We start from the raw sequence: 19,607 nt of genomic DNA on the forward strand, positions 1-19,607 counted from the left end.
TTGTAATTAATTACTACATAAAATCACATTAATTCCTAGCATTCACTGTAAGTATGGCTAATTCTGCATCCAACTCATAGTGATCTAAAATAGTTCTAATTATCTTAAACTTCTAGGAAATGGATTAATTTATATAGGTACATGCAAACAACTTCTAATTTGAATCCTCACCAGTCTTTGTACTACCTGAAAATTTGGGAAAACTGTAGTTAAAAGAATAATTGAAGCCTTACATTCCATGATCCTGAGCCCTTTTCCTTCTTTATTTGACTCTTTAGGATTAAATGTCTATGGAGATTCTCAGTCATCCAGGTCATGGTGATCCCAAAGGTGCTTTTTCAAGAGGCTGCTGGACTTTCTGGTTACCAGAAAGTCCAGTTGCCTCTTGAAAAAGCACCTTTGGGTCTTCAGGTCTAGGTTTTCCATAAAGGTAGCAGCTAGAATTATATGCAATGAAGATTGTTTTAGTCAGCTTTAGTAGTTTTTTAAATAATACATTTAAACAATTGAATATTAAGTTCTTTGGCATGTTTGCTACTGGTGCTAACTAATAATGCATGTGGTTGAAGTCTAAAATAGTGTCTCTGCATTTTTTGTGTGGCTTTCATACTAATCTGATTGATGACACACATACGCTGAAGGGATTGGTAAATTGTCCACTGCCGATGGTAAAGCCTTCGCAGATCCTGAGGTGCTCCGAAGATTGACTTCTTCTGTCAGCTGTGCATTGGATGAAGCTGCTGCTGCACTGACACGGATGAGAGCAGAGAACAATCACAATGCAGGACAAGTGGACAAGTATGCACATTTATTTATTTGTTTGTTTGTTTGCACGTTTGTTTATGTGTTTGGCAGGGAAAAGTAGCATTTTGATACAATAATTCAGAGTTTAGAATATCTTGTAACTTATGGTTTTGAGTTCAGCAACTTAGAACTAAGGCAGATATCTAGATTTGAATTTCAGAAGTATAACTAGAATTATAAACTGACTTAGTGGTCATGTTTATGGTTTCGGCCTATGCAGAAGATTTATTCCAGAATTGTATGTTTATTTCATAATTACAGTTGTGGGTTCTCACACTGCCACAGTGGCAATTATGAAAAGAGATGTCATCTTTACTTATCTAATTTATTTCCTCCTAACTCTTCAGTTGTTATTTCTTCTGTGTAATGTTTTGGGTTTTTTGACATAAATTGTAAAACAAATGTACACAATTTAACTATATATTTTTTGCAATAACATGATAGGAACACTTATTAAAGAACTCTTGAAATTATACAGTAGATAGTAGATGTAAGCGGACAGTCATCAGTATTTTTTATTTTGAAGATAATTCCACCTAGGAAAAGAAGTCAGTGTAGTTAATATATTTTTAGTATTACTGACTGCATACCTGCTGATTTTAACTATATTAAGCTTCTATAATCTTACAATTTTCTTTCATTCAAACAAGAGAATTTGAGTAATTTGAGAAATTCATCTAAAAGCGAGGTTATAGCAGGTGGTTATTTAGCTTTTGGTTGAGCACATTTAGCAAAGGGAAGCTCTCCACCTCCCTAGGAAATTGGTTATACAGGTAGTCCTCAACGTACAACCACAATTGAGCTCAAAATTTATGTTGTTAAGTGAGTTTTGGCCCCTTTTATGATTTTTCTTGCCACGTTTGTTAAGTGAATCACTGCAGTTGTTAAATTAGTAACACTAATTTAGTGTTAGTTAAGTGAATCTGGTTTTTCCATTGACTTTGTTTGTCAGAAGGTTCAAAAAGGATATCACATGACCCTGGACAATGCAACCGCCATAAATGTGAATCAGTTATCAAGGATCTGAATGTAAACCACATGACCATGGGGATGCTGAAAAGTCATAAGTGTGAAAAATGGTCATAGCTCACTTTTTTCAGTGCCATTGTAATTTTAAATCATCACTTAATGAACTTTTGTAAGTCAAGGACGACCTGTACTTCTGACCTTCTCTTTTTTAACATTTAATTGAGATCTGCCTTTCAATAATTCAAATCCATTAAACCACATCTTGCAACTTGGAATGATTAGTGTTAATCATCATATGACATCATTTGAAGGCAAACAAAAATACTTTCTTACAGTTATACATTCCAAATTTCTGTTTCTCCTCATAGGACTTTGTTTCTTGTTTGCTGATCATCTTTATTACCTTTCTCTGAACCTCTTATATAATATGTCTTAATTGTGCAAAGAATTAGATAAAGTGCATGGAATGGTGTCTGACCAATCTGGAATTAAAATAAAATAATCATTGCCTTTGATTTTGGAATTACATTAACACTGATAAAGTTAGTTCCATACTTGTGTTCACAAGTAATCTTATTAAGTCAGTTCTTTTCTCTTCTATATCTGTGCATTTGATTTTTACTTTCTAAATTCTTATTCTTCATTAAGAACCCCAAGCTAACTTTTTAAAATATCATATATATTTTGTGGGCTTCTAAGCCATACAACTATTAATTAAAATATTTCCAAATTGAATATTTTATTTACTGCTGCCATTGTTAAGTTTTAGGAAGGAAGGTACATTTCAGGAGAAGAAATTTATTGCTCAGTTTTGTTCTGCTTAGGTTTCACTTTCTATTTCCCTCTCCTAGCCCTTGCTTTTATTTATTTGTATCCCTCCTTTATTATTTTTACAAATGATTTAAGGCAGCGAACATATCAACACACCTACTTCCTCCCCCACAACCACCCTGTGAGGAGGGGTGGGCTGAGAAACCAGTCCTCTTTACCTACATCAGCTCTCCCAGCTTAAATTCTTCATATTGGTTTTGCATTTTTAGAAAGAGTCAGTTAGCAAATCTATCAACGTCTCTCCATTTTAGAAAGCATAATACAATGTAATTAGCAGGTACTTTAGAATTGTATATTATATTTTATACATTTTTTACAAAATATGTAACAAAAAATCATGTAAATTTAAATTTCGGATTTAATAAACAGCACCCTTTATTTTATTTTATTTGCTTACAAGTAACATTTGTTTTTTTAATTGTCTTATGTGTATTTGCATTATTCTTCCATTGCAAGATATTTTCTTCCTGAGAGTGAAAAAACAATAAATTACTTTCATGAACTTAACAGAATGAGCTAGAAATAAAGCTTCTTATTCAAATACCTTTGAACTAGAGCATTCTGAATGATGTGTAGAAATATAAATCTTGCATATATGATTGTGGGATATCTAAGTAAAGGCAAGTTCTTATTCTTCCCCATTTTAGATATTTCATTTTTTTTTCTTGAATAGTATAAAATGAGACACAATTCTATTTGGGACAGGAAAACATTGTCTGAGCTAATAGTTGCTAGGTTACTAAGCCTTTTTAAAAATGGTTCATTAACCAATTTCTTAAACATATCAGCTGTTCTTAAATTAAGATTAACAGTGACTAATTTTATACAATTTTATTACAAATATATCTTCTAGTCGCAGTTTGGCGGAAGCTTGTTCTGATGGGGATGTAAATGCTGTTCGTAAATTGCTTGATGAAGGAAGAAGTGTGAATGAACATACAGAAGAAGGAGAGAGTTTACTTTGCTTGGCTTGTTCAGCTGGATATTATGAATTGGCACAAGTGAGTAGAGTTTTCCACATGTTTTCTAGACTTTTTGGTGCAAATGTAGCTAGATTGCTAAAGGGGCAGCCATCGGAGTGCAGAATAACATCTATAATAAAGTTGCTGCATTGATTGCCAGTAGAATTTTGATTCCAATACAAAGAGCCTGTGGTTACTTTTAAAGCTATATACAAGTGCAGTTCTGGAATATATTGGCCAATGATTGGCAGAATTGAACCTGCCTGTCCACTCTGATTTTAGAGAACACTTATTCAGAGTCTATCTTCCTTTTGAGATACATGGAACATGGATAAGATGATAGGCACTGCCACTTTGTGGAAGACGCCTTCTCCAGAAGTACTTGCAATCTGAAAATAAGTTAAAATCTGTATTATTTCATTCAGTCTTCAGCCCCTGCTGATTGAGGGTATCTATTTGGAGATATTGATCATGACATTATTTTTACTTTGTTTTTGTTTTGTTTCATTTTGTTCAATGTCCTTTGAGATTGAATGGGCTATAAGTAATGTAGATAAATAACTAAATTGTAAATTGAAAAATTATCTGCGCAGACAAAGTCTATTGTGCAAATGACCAGCACAGACCTGATGTCTTACAACCTTTATTTGTAGTTAAACTTCTGATTCTTTTGAATCATTTAGAAAATAGCTAAAGTTTTGAGAATAGCAGGGAAGAAATGAGGCTAACATGTTTAATTTGTGCAGGTGTTGCTCGCCATGCATGCAAACGTTGAAGACAGAGGGAATAAAGGAGATATAACTCCACTCATGGCAGCAGCCAGTGGAGGCTATGTGGACATTGTAAAACTGCTCCTTGTTCATTGTGCTGATGTGAATGCCCAGTCCTCTACAGGTAAGGTTTTATAAAATAAATGAGAAACAATTAATTTTAGGTGCAAGTCCCAGTTTCCTATTTGCAGGCTTGTATTAGATTTCTGCTACAAATAGAATCATATTTTAAAAAGTAATGCTAAACTTGAGAAATAACTTGTCACCAGTGTTTTAAATAATAACTTCAGATAAAAGAAGAAGAAATTAAGTTAGTATTATCTAAAATATTTGAAAAACAGCATCACACATTTTGAGAAAAGATAAATGGATCTATTGAAATTTGTTGAATCCTATATTAAATTGGTCTGATTATGAAACATTTGAATAATTTCCAGATCTAAGAAACAATTTTCAAGTATAGACATGATATAGTTTGCTTGGAACTGAGGAATAAAGATATATTAAAATGCATTAACTGCATTTTAATATTTCTGCCAATTCAATCAGAGATAGTATATCAATGAAGAAATTGAAAATAACTTTTTCAAAAAATAGCAGGTTACTTTTTATTATTGGGACATTATTAATTAAAATAGACTCCATAAATTTTTTTCATGTAGTACCTGGAACAAGATTGCCCTTTGTTTCTAACTGATGTTGGAATACTTCCAGAAATGTAATACCCTCCTAGAAGGTGATTTATTTAAATTGTTGATACTATGGAAAGAATCAGCAGACAAATACTGTCCTCTATATCTATATATCCATTTTGCATATATATTATTTGCTCTTAACTCAATTTGTCTTTGAGCAGAAAGAAAAAATAATTACCAGTGTAAAAAAGATTTTTAGTTTATACATTATACATATCCCTATTTGTGACTGAATCTAAGTTAGATGTTGATTTTGACTAAGATTCATATTTTCTATATAAGAACATTTTCTATACATTTTTCTATAAGAAAATTTGCAGTATTTTTCAATCTCACCTGAATTTTTTTGAGCAAAAAATTTACTACTCTATGTTTTCTAACTCATTAACATTCTTTAATGAAAGGTAGAATTTTCAAAATTTTTTGGAGCATAACACTTTAGTCTCCAAGATTACAAACAAGAGGGCATTACATCTACACTGTGCTCTTCTACAAGTAAATAAAAGTTGAATTACATTATTTTTTCAGTTATCAAAATGCCATTTTTGCTTGACTATTCTTTATAGTTGAATAACTCTATTGTAGAGTTATTCTCTATTGTATAATGATGTATAACTCTATTGTAGAGTTATACATCAGTTGTAAGACTTGCCTTTCAAATATGAATAGTGTCTATAATAATAAATTCTGTGGCCAGAATTATTCTTCATTGGAAATTTCACTTATGGAAATGCTAATCTCTAAAGATTAATGTTGTTTGGCATCATATTAGTTATGTGCAGGACCCATTATTTTGGGAATGAAACTTTTAAAAAATCCGGTAACATTCTGTTTTTTTTTCGGTCCAGATCATATTGATCTGGTTGTTCTGAGAGTGATCTTCCAGTATGTTCTGGAAGTTCATCTTCTCAGTTCGGAAATAAACCCCAGGATACCTCCTCCTCCCCTCACCCACCCCCCCCCAAGAAAATCCAACCTGCAAACAACATCTTCTGAAGATCTGAAAAAATAGACTTTGTACATTCATAGTTCTATGATTGAAAGGCCTTGTTTCTTTCTATCTCAATTTTTCTGGTTTAAAATTGCTAAACTAGTATTACAGCATATTTGGCATTGGAAGAAAACTTGTGCTGATGCACTGGGTGGGAGGCCAGTTATGGGATTAATTGTCCAAGATTAATTGTCCAGGATTTTCAAACTTCCGCTTGATTTAATAGTTTGACAACTTTTAAATCTATTTTATTTATTTCATTGCAAGCTATCATGCCACAAGGTAATTTTGGGAATTATTATTCCAAAATTGGTTACTGTATTGCCACTGTAACATTGCTAGTAATTTTACATTTATTATTTTATTGTAAGCTGCCCAGAGTCAGCTTGGACAGTGAGATGGGCTGAATATAAATTTAAAAAATAAAGTTTCCAAACATTGGAAGTAAATAAGCTAAGGAGTATATTGATATTAATGGGGAGGGTACTATCAAACAAGTGGATAAAGAATTGTAGACCTAAACATAATTTATGATAGTAAAATAATGCAAATGTTGCTAAATATTCATGTTTTAAAATTGTAGGTATATAAAATACATTAAGAGTTAAATTTAACTCTTAGATGTTTCTTTCTCTTTTAGGGAACACTGCACTCACTTATGCTTGTGCAGGGGGATTTGTTGACATTGTTAAAGTCTTGCTGAAAGCAGGAGCAAATATTGAAGATCATAATGAAAATGGACATACTCCCTTAATGGAGGCTGCCAGTGCAGGTCATGTTGAGGTGGCAAGAGTACTTCTGGAATATGGTGCTGGAATTAACACTCACTCTAATGAATTCAAAGAAAGTGCCCTTACACTTGCTTGTTATAAAGGTATGGAATTTTGAAGAACTGTATATATTATAATGTTACAGATGTACTTTAATTGAATCTATAACAGATTTCCAATCTTTATAAAGAAATAGAGCACTTTAGGAATTTGGAGAGCCTATTGCAGTATGGTGATCAGCACGGTAAAAAAAAATCTCATCATTTACAACAAGGAAATTAGCAGTGTTTCATCTAGTAATACTTTCTACACCACTACTTATTTAAGTTTTTAAATGCCAAACAGAATTCTGGGCTGCAGCTTATTATTACTTATATTTTCTAAAAATGCTAATGGTAAAGGTAAAAGTTCCCCTCGCACATATGTGCTAGTCGTTCCCGACTCTAGGGGCAGTGCTCATCTCTGTTTCTAAGCCAAAGAGCCAGCACTATCTGATAACAATTCTGTGGTCATGTGGCTGGCATGACTAAACGCTGAAGGCGCACGGAATGCCTGTTACCTTCCCACCAAGTTGGTCCTTATTTTTCTACTTGCATTTTTACATGCTTTCGAACTGCTAGGTTGGCAGAAGTTGGGGCAAGTAACAGGAACTCACTGTGTTATGCAGTGCTAGGGATTTGACCCGCCAAACTGCTGACCTTTCTGATCGACAAGTTCAGCGTCTTAGCCACTGAGCTACTGCGTCCCCTTAGAAATGCTAATAAGTATGTGCAAATTTTCAGAAATAAAAATTATGGATGACATTGGTGCCTTAGCACCAAAATAGTTTTTCATATAAAAAAATAAAATAATAGTAAAAATGACAATGAAAAACTCTACAGCAGAGGTCTTCAAACCTGGCAGCTTTAAGACTGTAAACTTCAACTTCCAGAAGCTATACTGGCTGGAGAATTCTGGGGAATTGAACTCCATAAGTCTTAAAGCTGCCAAGTTCGAAGACCCCTGCTCTACCGGCACCAGTTTAGCGATTCAGGAATTTGTTCAGATGGCATGATTGGATTTCTTTGGCATGGAATTTATTATAGAATATACCTAGTCCTGAACATACATTGTAGCACAAACATTTTGTTTGTTCAATAACCTGCCTGTCTCATGCTTGTGATTCTAGGCAGCACACACATTTAAAGACCAAAAATCAAACAATACGATTAAAACCAAAACTATAATAAAAAAGGGGAGGGGGAGTACATTTTGAACTTAAACACAATTCAGCCACTTAATGGACTGCATACTTCCATAGGATCACCAGGCCCAATGGCAGAAGCATGTTTTTAGGGTCTTCCAGAAGACAAATAGGGTTCACCTCCAGAAATAATACAACCCTGTTTGAGCTAATTGACAGTCTTAGGATCAGAAAAGTACTCAAGCAAGTAATTGTTTAATAGTAATTTGGTTATGGAAGACTGCATAGTTAGTAAATCATTTCATCTAACATATTTTATAACTGAGAATGCCTCTATCATGTTGCTACTGATAAGCAGCTTTCAGGACTTATTGTGGAAAATATCTTTAAGAAATTGGTTCAAATTAGAAAACAGCAAAATTAATGCAAAATGTTAAGACATTATATCCTACAGCTAATGATTCATTTGTTTTTTATTTTGCATTTTGAAGGTCACTTAGATATGGTTCGTTTTTTGCTTGAAGCAGGAGCTGATCAAGAGCACAAAACAGATGAGATGCACACTGCTTTAATGGAGGCTTGTATGGTAAATCACCGATGAAATAAATCTATGTTGTTGAGGATCTATTCTCTATCTTTTCTTCTCTGCCCCCCACCCAAGAAGACCTGATTGGAAAAAATGTTTATGCAGGATAATTCTTTCACATTGTTCATTTATCACATGCATTTAGATTTAAATATACTGTATTGGAGCCATAGTGGCACAATGGTTAGAATGCAGTATTGCAGGCTAAGTCAACTCACTGCCAGGAGTTTTATCCTCACCGGCTCAAAGTTGACTCAGTCTTCCATTTTTCCAAGGTCAGTAAAATGAAGTCTCTGATTGTTGGGGACAATATGCTGACTCTGTAAACTGCTTAGAGAGGGATGTAAAGCACTGTGAAGCAGTATATAAGTCTAAAAGCTATTGCTATCTCTAGTATTTATTTTATTTTATTTATTTATTTATTTATTTTATTTTATTTTTTATTTTATTTATTGGATTATTTATTGGATCTCCCGAAGGACTCAGGGCGGTTTACAGCCAAGATAAAACGACAATAGTGTACAAATAAAACAATGAATTAAAAAACTTATTAAATATATGGCCGAATTAAAACATTTAAAATCATAAAAACCCCATAAAATTTATATCAAATATTAAAACTATTAAAAATCCTATGCCAGTCCTGCGCGAATAAACAAATAGGTCTTCAGCTCGCGGCAGAAGGTCCGAAGGTCCGGCAGTTGATGGAAGTCCAGGGGGAAGTTCATTCCAGAGGGTGGGAGCCCCCACAGAGAAGGCCCTTCCCCTGGGGGCCGCCAGCCGACATTTGTTTATATTTCTATACCGCCCTTCTCGTGAAGGACTCAGGGCGGTTTACAGCCATGTTAAAACAATTTTTACAAACACTAAAATAATTTAAAATGAAATATTTAAATTTAGGCTGACTCCTTAAAACCCATTTAAAATTCCCAATTAAAACTATCAGGCCAGTCCTGCACGATGAAACAGCCATGTTTTCAGCTCGCGTCAGAAAACCCCATTAAAAACTATTAGGCCAGTCCTGTGCGATGGAACAAAAAACGTCTTCAGCTCGCGTCGGAAGGTCCGGAGATCAGGGAGTTGATGAATACCTGGTGGTAATTCGTTCCAGAGGGTTGGGGCCCCCACAGAGAAGGCCCTCCCCCTGGGGGTTGCCAGCCGACATTGTCTAGCCGACGGCACCCCGAGGAGGCCCACTCTATGGGAGCGCACTGGTCGCTGGGGGGCCGTTGATCGCAGTAGGCAGTCCCATAAATAGCCAGGTTCCATGCCATGAAGCGCTTTAAAGGTGGTAACCAGTACCTTGAATTGCACCCGGAAGATCACCGGAAGCCAGTGCAGCCTACGCAGGCCTCGATTTTCTCCCTCTATCACCCGCGTGGCCTCATTCTGGACCAGCTCAAGCCTCTGAGTGCTCTTCAAGGGGAGCCCCATGTAGAGAGCGTTACAGTAGTCCAGACGGGAGGTGACAAGGGCATGGGTGACTGTGCATAGGGCATCCCGGTCTAAGAAGGGACGCAACTGGCGTATCAGGCGGACCTGATAGAAAGCTCCTCTGGCGATGGCCGTCGTTTGTTCTTCCAACGACAGCCGCGCATCCAGAAGAACGCCCAGATTGCGGACCTTCGCCGTGGGGGCCAATGACTCGCCTTCCACAGTCAGCGATGGAGTCAGCTGATTATACCAGGATGCCGGCATTCACAGCCACTCGGTCTTGGAAGGGTTGAGCCGGAGCCTGTTTCTCCCCATCCAGACCCGCACGGCCTCCAGACATCACTTCGACGGCTTCGTTGGGGTGGTTTGGGGTAGAAATGTACAGCTGCGTATCATCAGCGTACAGATGACACTGCACCCCAAAACCACGGATGATCTCACCCAGCGGCTTCATATAGATGTTGAACAAGAGGGGCGAGAGGACCGACCCCTGTGGCACCCCACATAGGAGGTGCCTCGCGGTCGACCTCTGCCCCCCCGCCAACACCGTCTGCGACCGGCCCGGTTGTTGTTAACACTATTGCTATTTTTCTTAGAATGGTAGATGCATTCTGTCACTTATACAGGTAGTTCTCAATTTACGAATGTAATGGAGCCTGCCAATTGCATTTGTAACCCAAGGTTTCGTAGGAGTGAATCATGTAACTTAATCATGATCACTTCCTGCTTTTGCCCATGCATTCGCTAATTGAATTTGTGGGTCATTAACTGCACATGAGGTATCTCAGGGTGAGGAAGGCCATGAGGGCACAGTGATGGAACAGGCCACCTGCTTCTGACCACCCAAGGCCTCCCCCGACCCCCTGGGATACCCATGCTTCCTCCCCAGGGTCCCCACAATTGTTCCCCCCCTCCATCCTGCTGTGTCGGGTCACTTATCTTGTGAAGATCTGTCTTCTCTTGTCTCTCCTGCGGTTTCTTTGCTTGCTTGCAGTCTTGGTGCGAAGAGCATTTTCAAGATGCTCTTTGGAATAGTGACATCCCTTGCTTGAAGCCTCCCATCTGCTTGTAAACACTCTGTGCCAAGACTGGGATAGTGCGAAGGGTGTTTTTGCAAGCCAATTTGCAAGCAAAATTTCTGAAACTGGTCTCCTAGGTGCCAAGCCATGAGGCAGCATGAAGGGACCCAGATATTGGCTACATCAGAAGCAATTATATTGGGTGGGGGGAATTGTCCTTAGGGCTATTAAAGCAGTGGAGAGACTCATAGGGACAGTCATTGCTTCTGGAGCAGGGATGGGAGAGAATGGAAAAATTAGGAGAAATTGTATTTCTGTATTTGAGGCTTTTCTTTAAAAATGGGGGGGGTGAAAATAGGTTATGAAATAATTGTAAATACTCTTTAAAATAGTTAATATTTGAAAATATCGATCTATATTTTTAAATTGTCCAGTAGTGTTTTTCTTCACTAATAAAAATAAATACATTTATGATTATTAACTAAATATGATTTGTTTGTTGGGGAGGGCTGTTTTTGTTTTTGTTTGTTTTCCAGAAATTTTTCTGGCACAATGTGAATGCCTAGGTTGCCATCAAAATGGATTCTGTCAGGACACAGAAACTAAAAATTGAGTTCCTGCGAGAAGTAAAACGTTTTGTTGCTAATTTTCATTAAATACCATGCAAAATTATATTACTGTTTTAAGAAGTAGTTCACAAATTGTGTTTGCAATTATGATTGAATATAGTCTTCTTTTTTCATTCAGATCATATAGAACAGTTCCTTGGAAGGATATTTGTGTCACCTTTAATTTTTTTTTTAATAGGATGGGCATGTAGAAGTAGCTCGTCTGTTGCTCGACAGTGGTGCTCAAGTGAACATGCCTGCCGATTCATTTGAATCGCCACTAACACTTGCTGCTTGTGGTGGTCATGTGGAATTAGCAGCTTTGTTGATAGAAAGAGGAGCAAATCTTGAGGAAGTTAATGATGAAGGGTATACGCCATTGATGGAAGCTGCAAGGGAAGGTCATGAGGAGATGGTGGCTCTATTATTGGCACAAGGTAAGAGAAGGTAACCTCAGGTATAGCTTAATAATTTTTTTGGTTCCCATTTTCAGTTTTTTAAGAAGTAATATGTCTAGCAAAATATTTTTGTTGCTAATACTTATTGTATGGAAGATACTTACTCCATTTGAATATAACTTTCAAATAAAGTTATATTCAAATAAATATATTTTATTTATATAATATATATATAAATATAAATATATGAATATAAAGTTATATTCATAAGAGCACAAACGTGCCTACCGTTCCTGTCCTATTGTTTTCTTTCATTATATCCAATTAATATAGTTACTACATGCTTATGCTTATATATATATGCTTATATATTATATAATTACTTTCATGATTATGCTTATATATACTGTTGTGACAAAATAAATAAATAAATAAATAAATAAATAAATAATGATATTTTAAAATTTTCTTTTAGCCTGCCTTTTATTATCATTTCTACAAATAACTTAAGGTGGCGAACATAATATTCCTTCCTAAATTTCCCAATGCAGTGTGTTTGTATAAAATTATAGCTTAAAGCATGGTCTGAATCCAACTATAGGTAGTATAATTGTAATTACCGAATAAGCTAATTGCACAGATAATTATTTGAGATTGGTTCGTTTTGTTAATTATAGTTAAGCTTGACCAGTGAGTCTGATGAATTCAAGCTTAAACAATGTTATACTATGATTTAATTTCTAAACTGTTCAAACTTGGGCCAATAATATTAACTTCTAATACTTTTTATTTGTAGTTTGAAGCCTAACACCATACCTTCCAGAAACTTGAATTAAAACGGCTATTAACTTTGCACAGAGATAAGAGATGGTCAGATATGAGGGTAAAAACATTTGTGTGGCAATATTTTCTACCCCGTTTCCCCCAAAATAAGACATCTCCTGATAATAAGCCCAATTGGGCTTTTGAGCGCATGGCAATAAGGCCAAGCGCTTATTTCAGGGTTCAAAAATTATAAGACAGGGTCTTATTTTCAGGGAAACAGAATATAAATGTGGGCTAGAAAAAGTAAATGCAGAAGGAAGAACATTGGAACTCGTTCAGCTGAAATGGAAATGCATCAAAAACTTTTGATTAAATTGTGTATACTATTGTGCCTTTACTTACACTGGATGGATTGGCATATAATAGTGCTGCGTGCACTATTCTGTTTGAAGGAATTATGGATTAGCAAAAGAGGAGGGTCTCTAGAGGGTTCTTTGCTTTGCAATTGGCACCTAGGTTGATGATAACAATTTAAGATAATGATTGACAACCTATGCCTATGGGCTGGATGTGACCTGTCACTTGAAGTTCCTGTGTTGTAGTCCCAAAGAGAAATATTACATCCACCTTGCCTATTGTGGCCCTAAAAAATGAAAGGCGCTACCTCAGCATGGACAGAACAAGTCCTTTATCTGTTTATTTTTTTAATTTAATTACTGTGTTTCCCCAAAACACTTATTATATAACACGGCCTTATTGCCGTGTGCTCAAAAGCCCAATTGGGCTTATTATCGGGATGTCTTATTTTGGGGGAAACAGGGTATTAAAATTTTATGCTGCCCAGATCCCAGATAAAGTGACCTTTAGCTATGATTCATGGGTGTGAACTCTGACATGGAGAAGAAAGAGGAAATTGCATCAGTGGTTACTCTTATTGCACAACTCACCTGAGGGGGTGGGGCCAAGCAAAAGACAGAAACCCACCTCCACCCAGTTTCCCCCTTCATAATCTTCCTGCCTATTTCCCTCCTTTTCTTCCTCCTGCCTGGAAAACGGAGGAGGAGGTGGTAACAGTCTCTGGCCAGTATATCTCTGAGTGCTGCTTTAAGATTAAAAACTTTGCTGGTGTACCTCCTTGTTTAAAACATTATACACATACACAAAACACACAGCCTAATACTTATAGCCACTGATAAAGAAGTAAAGAAGAAATGGAATGCAAGTGTTTTTATTTTTTAATAATTATATAATTATTGTTTCATAGGTGCTAACATAAATGCACAGACAGAAGAGACACAGGAAACAGCTCTAACTTTGGCATGCTGTGGAGGATTTTCAGAAGTAGCTGATTTTCTCATTAAGGCAGGAGCTGACATAGAACTTGGTTGTTCTACACCTTTGATGGAAGCAGCTCAAGAGGGCCATTTAGAGCTGGTGAAATACTTACTAGCAGCAGGTATGTTTGTAGGTACAATTCAAAGTCTTAAGAATGATTTCATGGCCTGGTGCAGTTTTATCGTTAGCACTATTCCTGGCATTTAGACATTTAGACGAGATGGGCAGCATGCAAATCAAATAAAACAATGAAATAAAATAAAATAAAATAATAGTTGTCCTATTATGGAAATAAGAATTTGGGCTTGATTAAATCATCTGAGAATGTACATAGGTATTTTTGTTTTGAAAGTTGCTTCAGGATTGTCCAGTAAAACTACAAAAGAGCTGGATTAGGATCTATTGATGGGGAGTGGAAAGATTACATGATTATTGTAATTATTTTCATTTTACGTTTTTTATTTCTCTTTAATCTCACCATTTAAAAAATCTGAATTTTTATTTCCTGATCTGGAAAGGTTCCTTGGAATGATGGTTGAACAATGGTCTCCAAAAAAGTCAGTTATGGCCTTAAATTCGAGCTTAAGTGTGTCACCCTATCGCCATGGTCCGGTGATCAGAATTTGGGCACTTGGGGTCCAACTGATATTTATAATCCATTGTAGCATCCTGCAGTCACCTGATTAAGATTTCACTAGTTTGTGGCAAAAAATGGCATCGGTTAAGCTGGATTCACGCTTACGACCACATGATTAGACTTACAGTCTTATGGCTCAATTTACGATCATGATAAAAATAGTTGTAAAATTGGGTCACATGATAACTTTATGACTGCAATGATTTGACAGAAATTCCAGTCCCAATTGTGATTGTAAATCAAGGATTACCTACAGTGGTGGGATTCAAATAATTTAATAACCGGCTCTCTCCCCTAATGACTATCTGGGTGGGCCATGGTGGACATGGCCAGGGGGTGTGATAGGCAGCACTTGGCCTCCTGCACCCCCCTGGGAGCAAAAATGGGCCGCGGGGGGGGGACGCACCGCAGCCCCGCCCACCCACCCCCGCGCACAGTTTTGGGCCTAGTAGGCCTCCCTGAAGCCTCCTGGGAGCGAAAACTGGCCGCGGGGGGACTCCTGGAAGGGGTGGGGTGGAGCCAGCCAGCAATTTAACTACCAGTTTGCCCAAACCGGCTGAATCCCACCACTGTACCTGTATGTATAATCAAATTGTTTTCAACTCTTAGTGAGCACATAGATTTATGTAAACTCCTACAGTAACATAAAACCTTTTCATCCAATTAATACTTCTGAAGAAAAAAACTCTTCCAAGAAAAGCAGTACATAATGGATGAATTGGAATAAAGCGTTAGAAGGGGTGCTTAGATAAAGTAATATTAAATAATGTTCCTCTGGACTTGCTGCTTTTCCAGTATAACAACAAATATTTTTATTAGATCATAGAGTTTTTAAAGATCACAGTGGTAGAACCACTGGAGAGTATTTCTATTTACATATCTGTCTGATTAATGTTTCCAAAATTTTTCTGATATTTTTAATTCTACAATAATGCTTAGTGGGATTGAGAAATGCATACATATATAATAGAGTACAAGAATATCCAGTAGTAATATTTAACATGCAGTCTACTATTAGTGATAACCTTAAATTTTTTTTATAATCTGACAATTTTTTTAAAAAAGTGGAATTTCTTATGTGTATTTGAATCATTTAGTACATTCTAGATGAAACCATATTGGTAAACAATTTTTATTTACAGTTCCTAAACCCATTCTGATATCAGTCCATTGATTTTCATTAGGTGCTAATGTCCATGCTACAACTGCAACAGGAGACACTGCTTTGACCTATGCTTGTGAAAATGGACACACTGATGTTGCAGATGTTCTTCTTCAAGCTGGTGCAGATTTAGTAAGATTTTAACATGTCTTCAAAATATTCTCAGTTTAATTCCCTGCCATTGCTCACATTTCTTTGGAAATAATATGCAGTGTATAGATGCAGTGCAAATTACATAGTTATCTAGAAAAGTAAATGAAATATCATCATATATTAACAACCTATGTTTTGCTGTGGCTTAATTTATCCCACAATATTCCACCAAATATTTCATCGTTTTGTAATCATTTTATCGATTTTCAAAATAGTATTGCTTTAGGCACATGTCTGTAGAGATTCTCAGTCATCCAGGTCATGGTTGTCCCAAAGGTGCTTTTTCATGAGACAACTGGACTTTCTTGTTTTTTCTTTTGAAGACACATGCAATTTATACTTTTTTTTCATTTTCTTATATGCATTGCCTAAAAAAATCAACAGCACATGTTTTATTATTAAAGTTTTATCTTGTTCCAACTTTTATCCATGTATATTGTGTTTTCTTGAAAATAAGAACCTTGTCTTAATTTTTTTTTATCTCCAAAAGAGGCATTAGATTTTCGATAGTCCTGCCCAGCAGGAGCCCATGTGGCCGCTGCCAACCCACTTCTGCAGCCGCTTGCTGCTGCTTGCGCACGGTGCACAGCTCTCCCTGGCCTCTGTTTTGCCATCAGAAGGCTTCAGGAAAGGCCTCTGCAGCTGAAAAATAACCTCTGATGGTGAAACGGAAGTCGGGTGGCCCCACATGCGTCAATCCAGAGCTGGTTTCTCAGCTGCAGCCGCCTTTCCTGAAGGCCTCTGAGAGTGAAACGGAGGCCAGGGTGACATGTGAAAGCGGTGGCACGCATCCGCAGAAGAAGTAGGGTGGCAAGGCGAGGCAGGTGTTGGGGCGTGGGAGGCCTGGCTGCAACTGTCCTAAGGTAAGTAGGGCAGCTCCACCACCCCCATCCCCACTTTAGCTTGATTTTTACCTGTGGGCCTCGCCCCACCTCATGCAACAGGTGCAATGGAGTGGGTAGGGTCTCAATTACGGTTTATTTTGGTGGTAGGGCTTATATTGAATGCACATGTAAAAAAATTAAGCTGGGTCTTATTTTTGGGAAAACACTGTAAATAAATCCCCTTTTCTTGAGATTGTTACTTTCTTTGTTGATATAGATTCAACAATAGTTAAGATTCAATCAAGATAGCAGTCTTATCTGTTCTTGGAACCATCAAGTGGCTCAGAGGGCAAGAATATTTTTTGTAGTAAACCTTAGTTTAAGGATTAGAAGGCTTCCCTTTTGCTGCTGCTTCTTTTTTTTTCCTGTGAGCTGCAGCAACAAAATGTGTACCAAGCCTGGAATTTATCAAATACTTTTGATCTGAAGTTCTAATATGGGTTTCCTATAGACATATTACATCATATTTAAACTGTTTCAAATAATGAAATATCTTCCGTCTCTTACATGGTGAATTTAAACCATTAACATTCCAGGATAGAAATCTAGTTGCCATTTTTGGCAAACGGAAGCTTTTGAAGCATCAGCTGCCAATCCTCCTGGATCTTCGACCTAGCTCCTCCCACTGCTTCTGTTTTAGTATCTTGTACTGCCTTTGGAGTTTGTTGAGTTTTTACTTCTTGTTGCATCCACTTGGTGGCAGCTCTAGTCTGCCTTTGTTCTTTTGGGCTTTCTGTAACTTGCAACAAATTTTCTCCATAACTATTACCATAGAATCATCACGTGCCTTCTCTTTCCCCTTCTTTGTCTCATCTCAGTCCCTTCTACTTCATCTTTCTGGTGATGATGGGTTTCCAGCTTTTAACACATTAACATAGTAGTCTCGTTTTCAAAACTGTATTAAGACGATGTACTTTCCCTGCTTGAAAAACTATTATACCAGCTGGAATATCCCATCTATATTCCAGTTGTCGTTTTCTGAGTTCATAAACCAGAAAGGCAAAATCCTTTCTACTACTCAACATTTTAGGAGGAATTTCCTTCAATATTAAAATTTCTTGACCAGCTACTTGTATTTTCCCTTTATAAAATGCCTGTAAAATTTGATTTCTGACTCGCCTGGTAGTAAAATATATAACCACATCTCTTGACAGCTGTTTTTGTCTCACAATCCACGAATTAAAACGGTAAATTTTGTCAATTTGAAGAACCAAATCTTCTGGTTGCTCCCCCAAAATCTCTGAAAAGGCCTCTGAAAATATCTCCTTTAGATTTTCTTGTTTATTCTCTCTAACTCCTCTTATCCTTAAAGCAAATTCCATCGCCCTATATTATAGCAAAACAACTTCATCATCTGTCTTCTCCACCTTAGTTTGAATTTCCTCCATTTTATTTTCCAACTTTAAATTAACTTGCTTAATTTCCTCCACACTTTCCTCTAACTGTATCATGTTTGATACCAAAATTTGAATTGCTATATTAATTCCTTCTCTTATTTCTTTGTTTCCTTTCTTAATTTCTGAAACCTCCTCTTTAATTTGAGAAATTTCCCCCACCATCTCCTTAAATTTCTCCTCAATAAGGGAAGCTTGTGAACCTAGAGACAATCCTTCAGATTGTCTCGTAATATCTCTAAATTTAATACTTTGGTTTCAGATGCATGAGCTGGGGATGCCCCAGCTCCTTTAGTAGAACTTGCTTTAATTTGTTTAGCTGCCATCTCTAAACTTATATTTTAATCAAAGTCAATAAAAATAATTAAAACTTCTTCAATCTTTCACCACTTTCAAAGTCTCTCCTTTTTCCTTTTTTTTTATTTGTTAAAAAACACTCCAACAGTCTCTGGTGACTCAGCACTTCAAACAATAAGAACTTTCTCACTTTAACTTCCAGCCTATTACTTCAATGGCTGCGTTTCCGTTCTTGTCTTTAGCAAAAAACAAAGTATCGGGAAGGTAAGGATTTGTTACTTGCCACAGCTCGGCCTCCTGCTTCTGCTCCGCTGGTAAAGATTCAATTTATAATCCAGTATTGGTCCTAGGAGTGGACGTTGTGATTTGTTCTTCTAGCCAGCAGAAAAGCCTTGGATCCGGAGTTTTCCCGGAGCTTCCTAGGGAGCCTTCCGCTCCGAACCCTTGGAATCGTTCCAAGGATTCTTGGGGCACTCTACCTCTGCCCCTTAACTCACCTGCCCCTCTTCTCACAAGGGGAAGGTTTTCTGAATCGCTTGACAGCTGATCGACACTGTCTTAGTGATTCTTACAAGATCCCAAGGCTGGCGGATGGCGCCATCACAAATGGCGCCATCCGGAAGTCTTCCCTTTTGCTTCTTGATGCCATCTTTTTTTCTTCCACATACTTGGAAGTAAGTTTTTGCTAGGTCAGTCTCTTTGAAAACACTTGAAACAAATGAAACATTGAGATGACAGCTGAGGAAATCTGAATGCAACATGTACTTCAAGAGGACCCAGGTAATTTTAGGTTTGGTCGTACTGGGTTTAAGGCATAAAATAGATAAATAAGGGTTATTTTTACAAGCATAGTTTCTCTTCCTTCTTCTAAAATATGCTTCTCCCAAAACTAGCCTTAAGGTTATTGTCCGATTTAAAAGATATCTCCTGGATAAAGTAGACGGCTTCCTGTGTCTTTTG

The 19,607-nt window shown here is 36.9% G+C and overlaps 1 protein-coding gene across 5 annotated transcripts in view; it reads left to right on the forward strand.

Annotated features, from left to right (window-relative positions):
* ANKHD1 (ankyrin repeat and KH domain containing 1) overlaps window positions 1-19,607 on the forward strand; it is a 159,810-nt gene that overhangs the window by 45,640 nt on the left and 94,563 nt on the right. For 4 of the 5 annotated variants that reach the window (XM_058178201.1, XM_058178204.1, XM_058178202.1 and 1 more), the window contains exons 3-10: window positions 642-798; window positions 3,458-3,605; window positions 4,313-4,460; window positions 6,663-6,896; window positions 8,467-8,561; window positions 11,822-12,059; window positions 14,050-14,241; window positions 15,942-16,051. In XM_058178201.1, the coding sequence (XP_058034184.1) occupies window positions 642-798; window positions 3,458-3,605; window positions 4,313-4,460; window positions 6,663-6,896; window positions 8,467-8,561; window positions 11,822-12,059; window positions 14,050-14,241; window positions 15,942-16,051 (1,322 nt within the window). The remainder of the gene's footprint in view (window positions 1-641; window positions 799-3,457; window positions 3,606-4,312; window positions 4,461-6,662; window positions 6,897-8,466; window positions 8,562-11,821; window positions 12,060-14,049; window positions 14,242-15,941; window positions 16,052-19,607) is intronic. The other variant, XM_058178203.1, reaches the window with a different exon arrangement.

Source organism: Ahaetulla prasina, chromosome 3, assembly GCF_028640845.1.
Source record: "Ahaetulla prasina isolate Xishuangbanna chromosome 3, ASM2864084v1, whole genome shotgun sequence".
Lineage (NCBI taxonomy): Eukaryota > Metazoa > Chordata > Lepidosauria > Squamata > Colubridae > Ahaetulla > Ahaetulla prasina.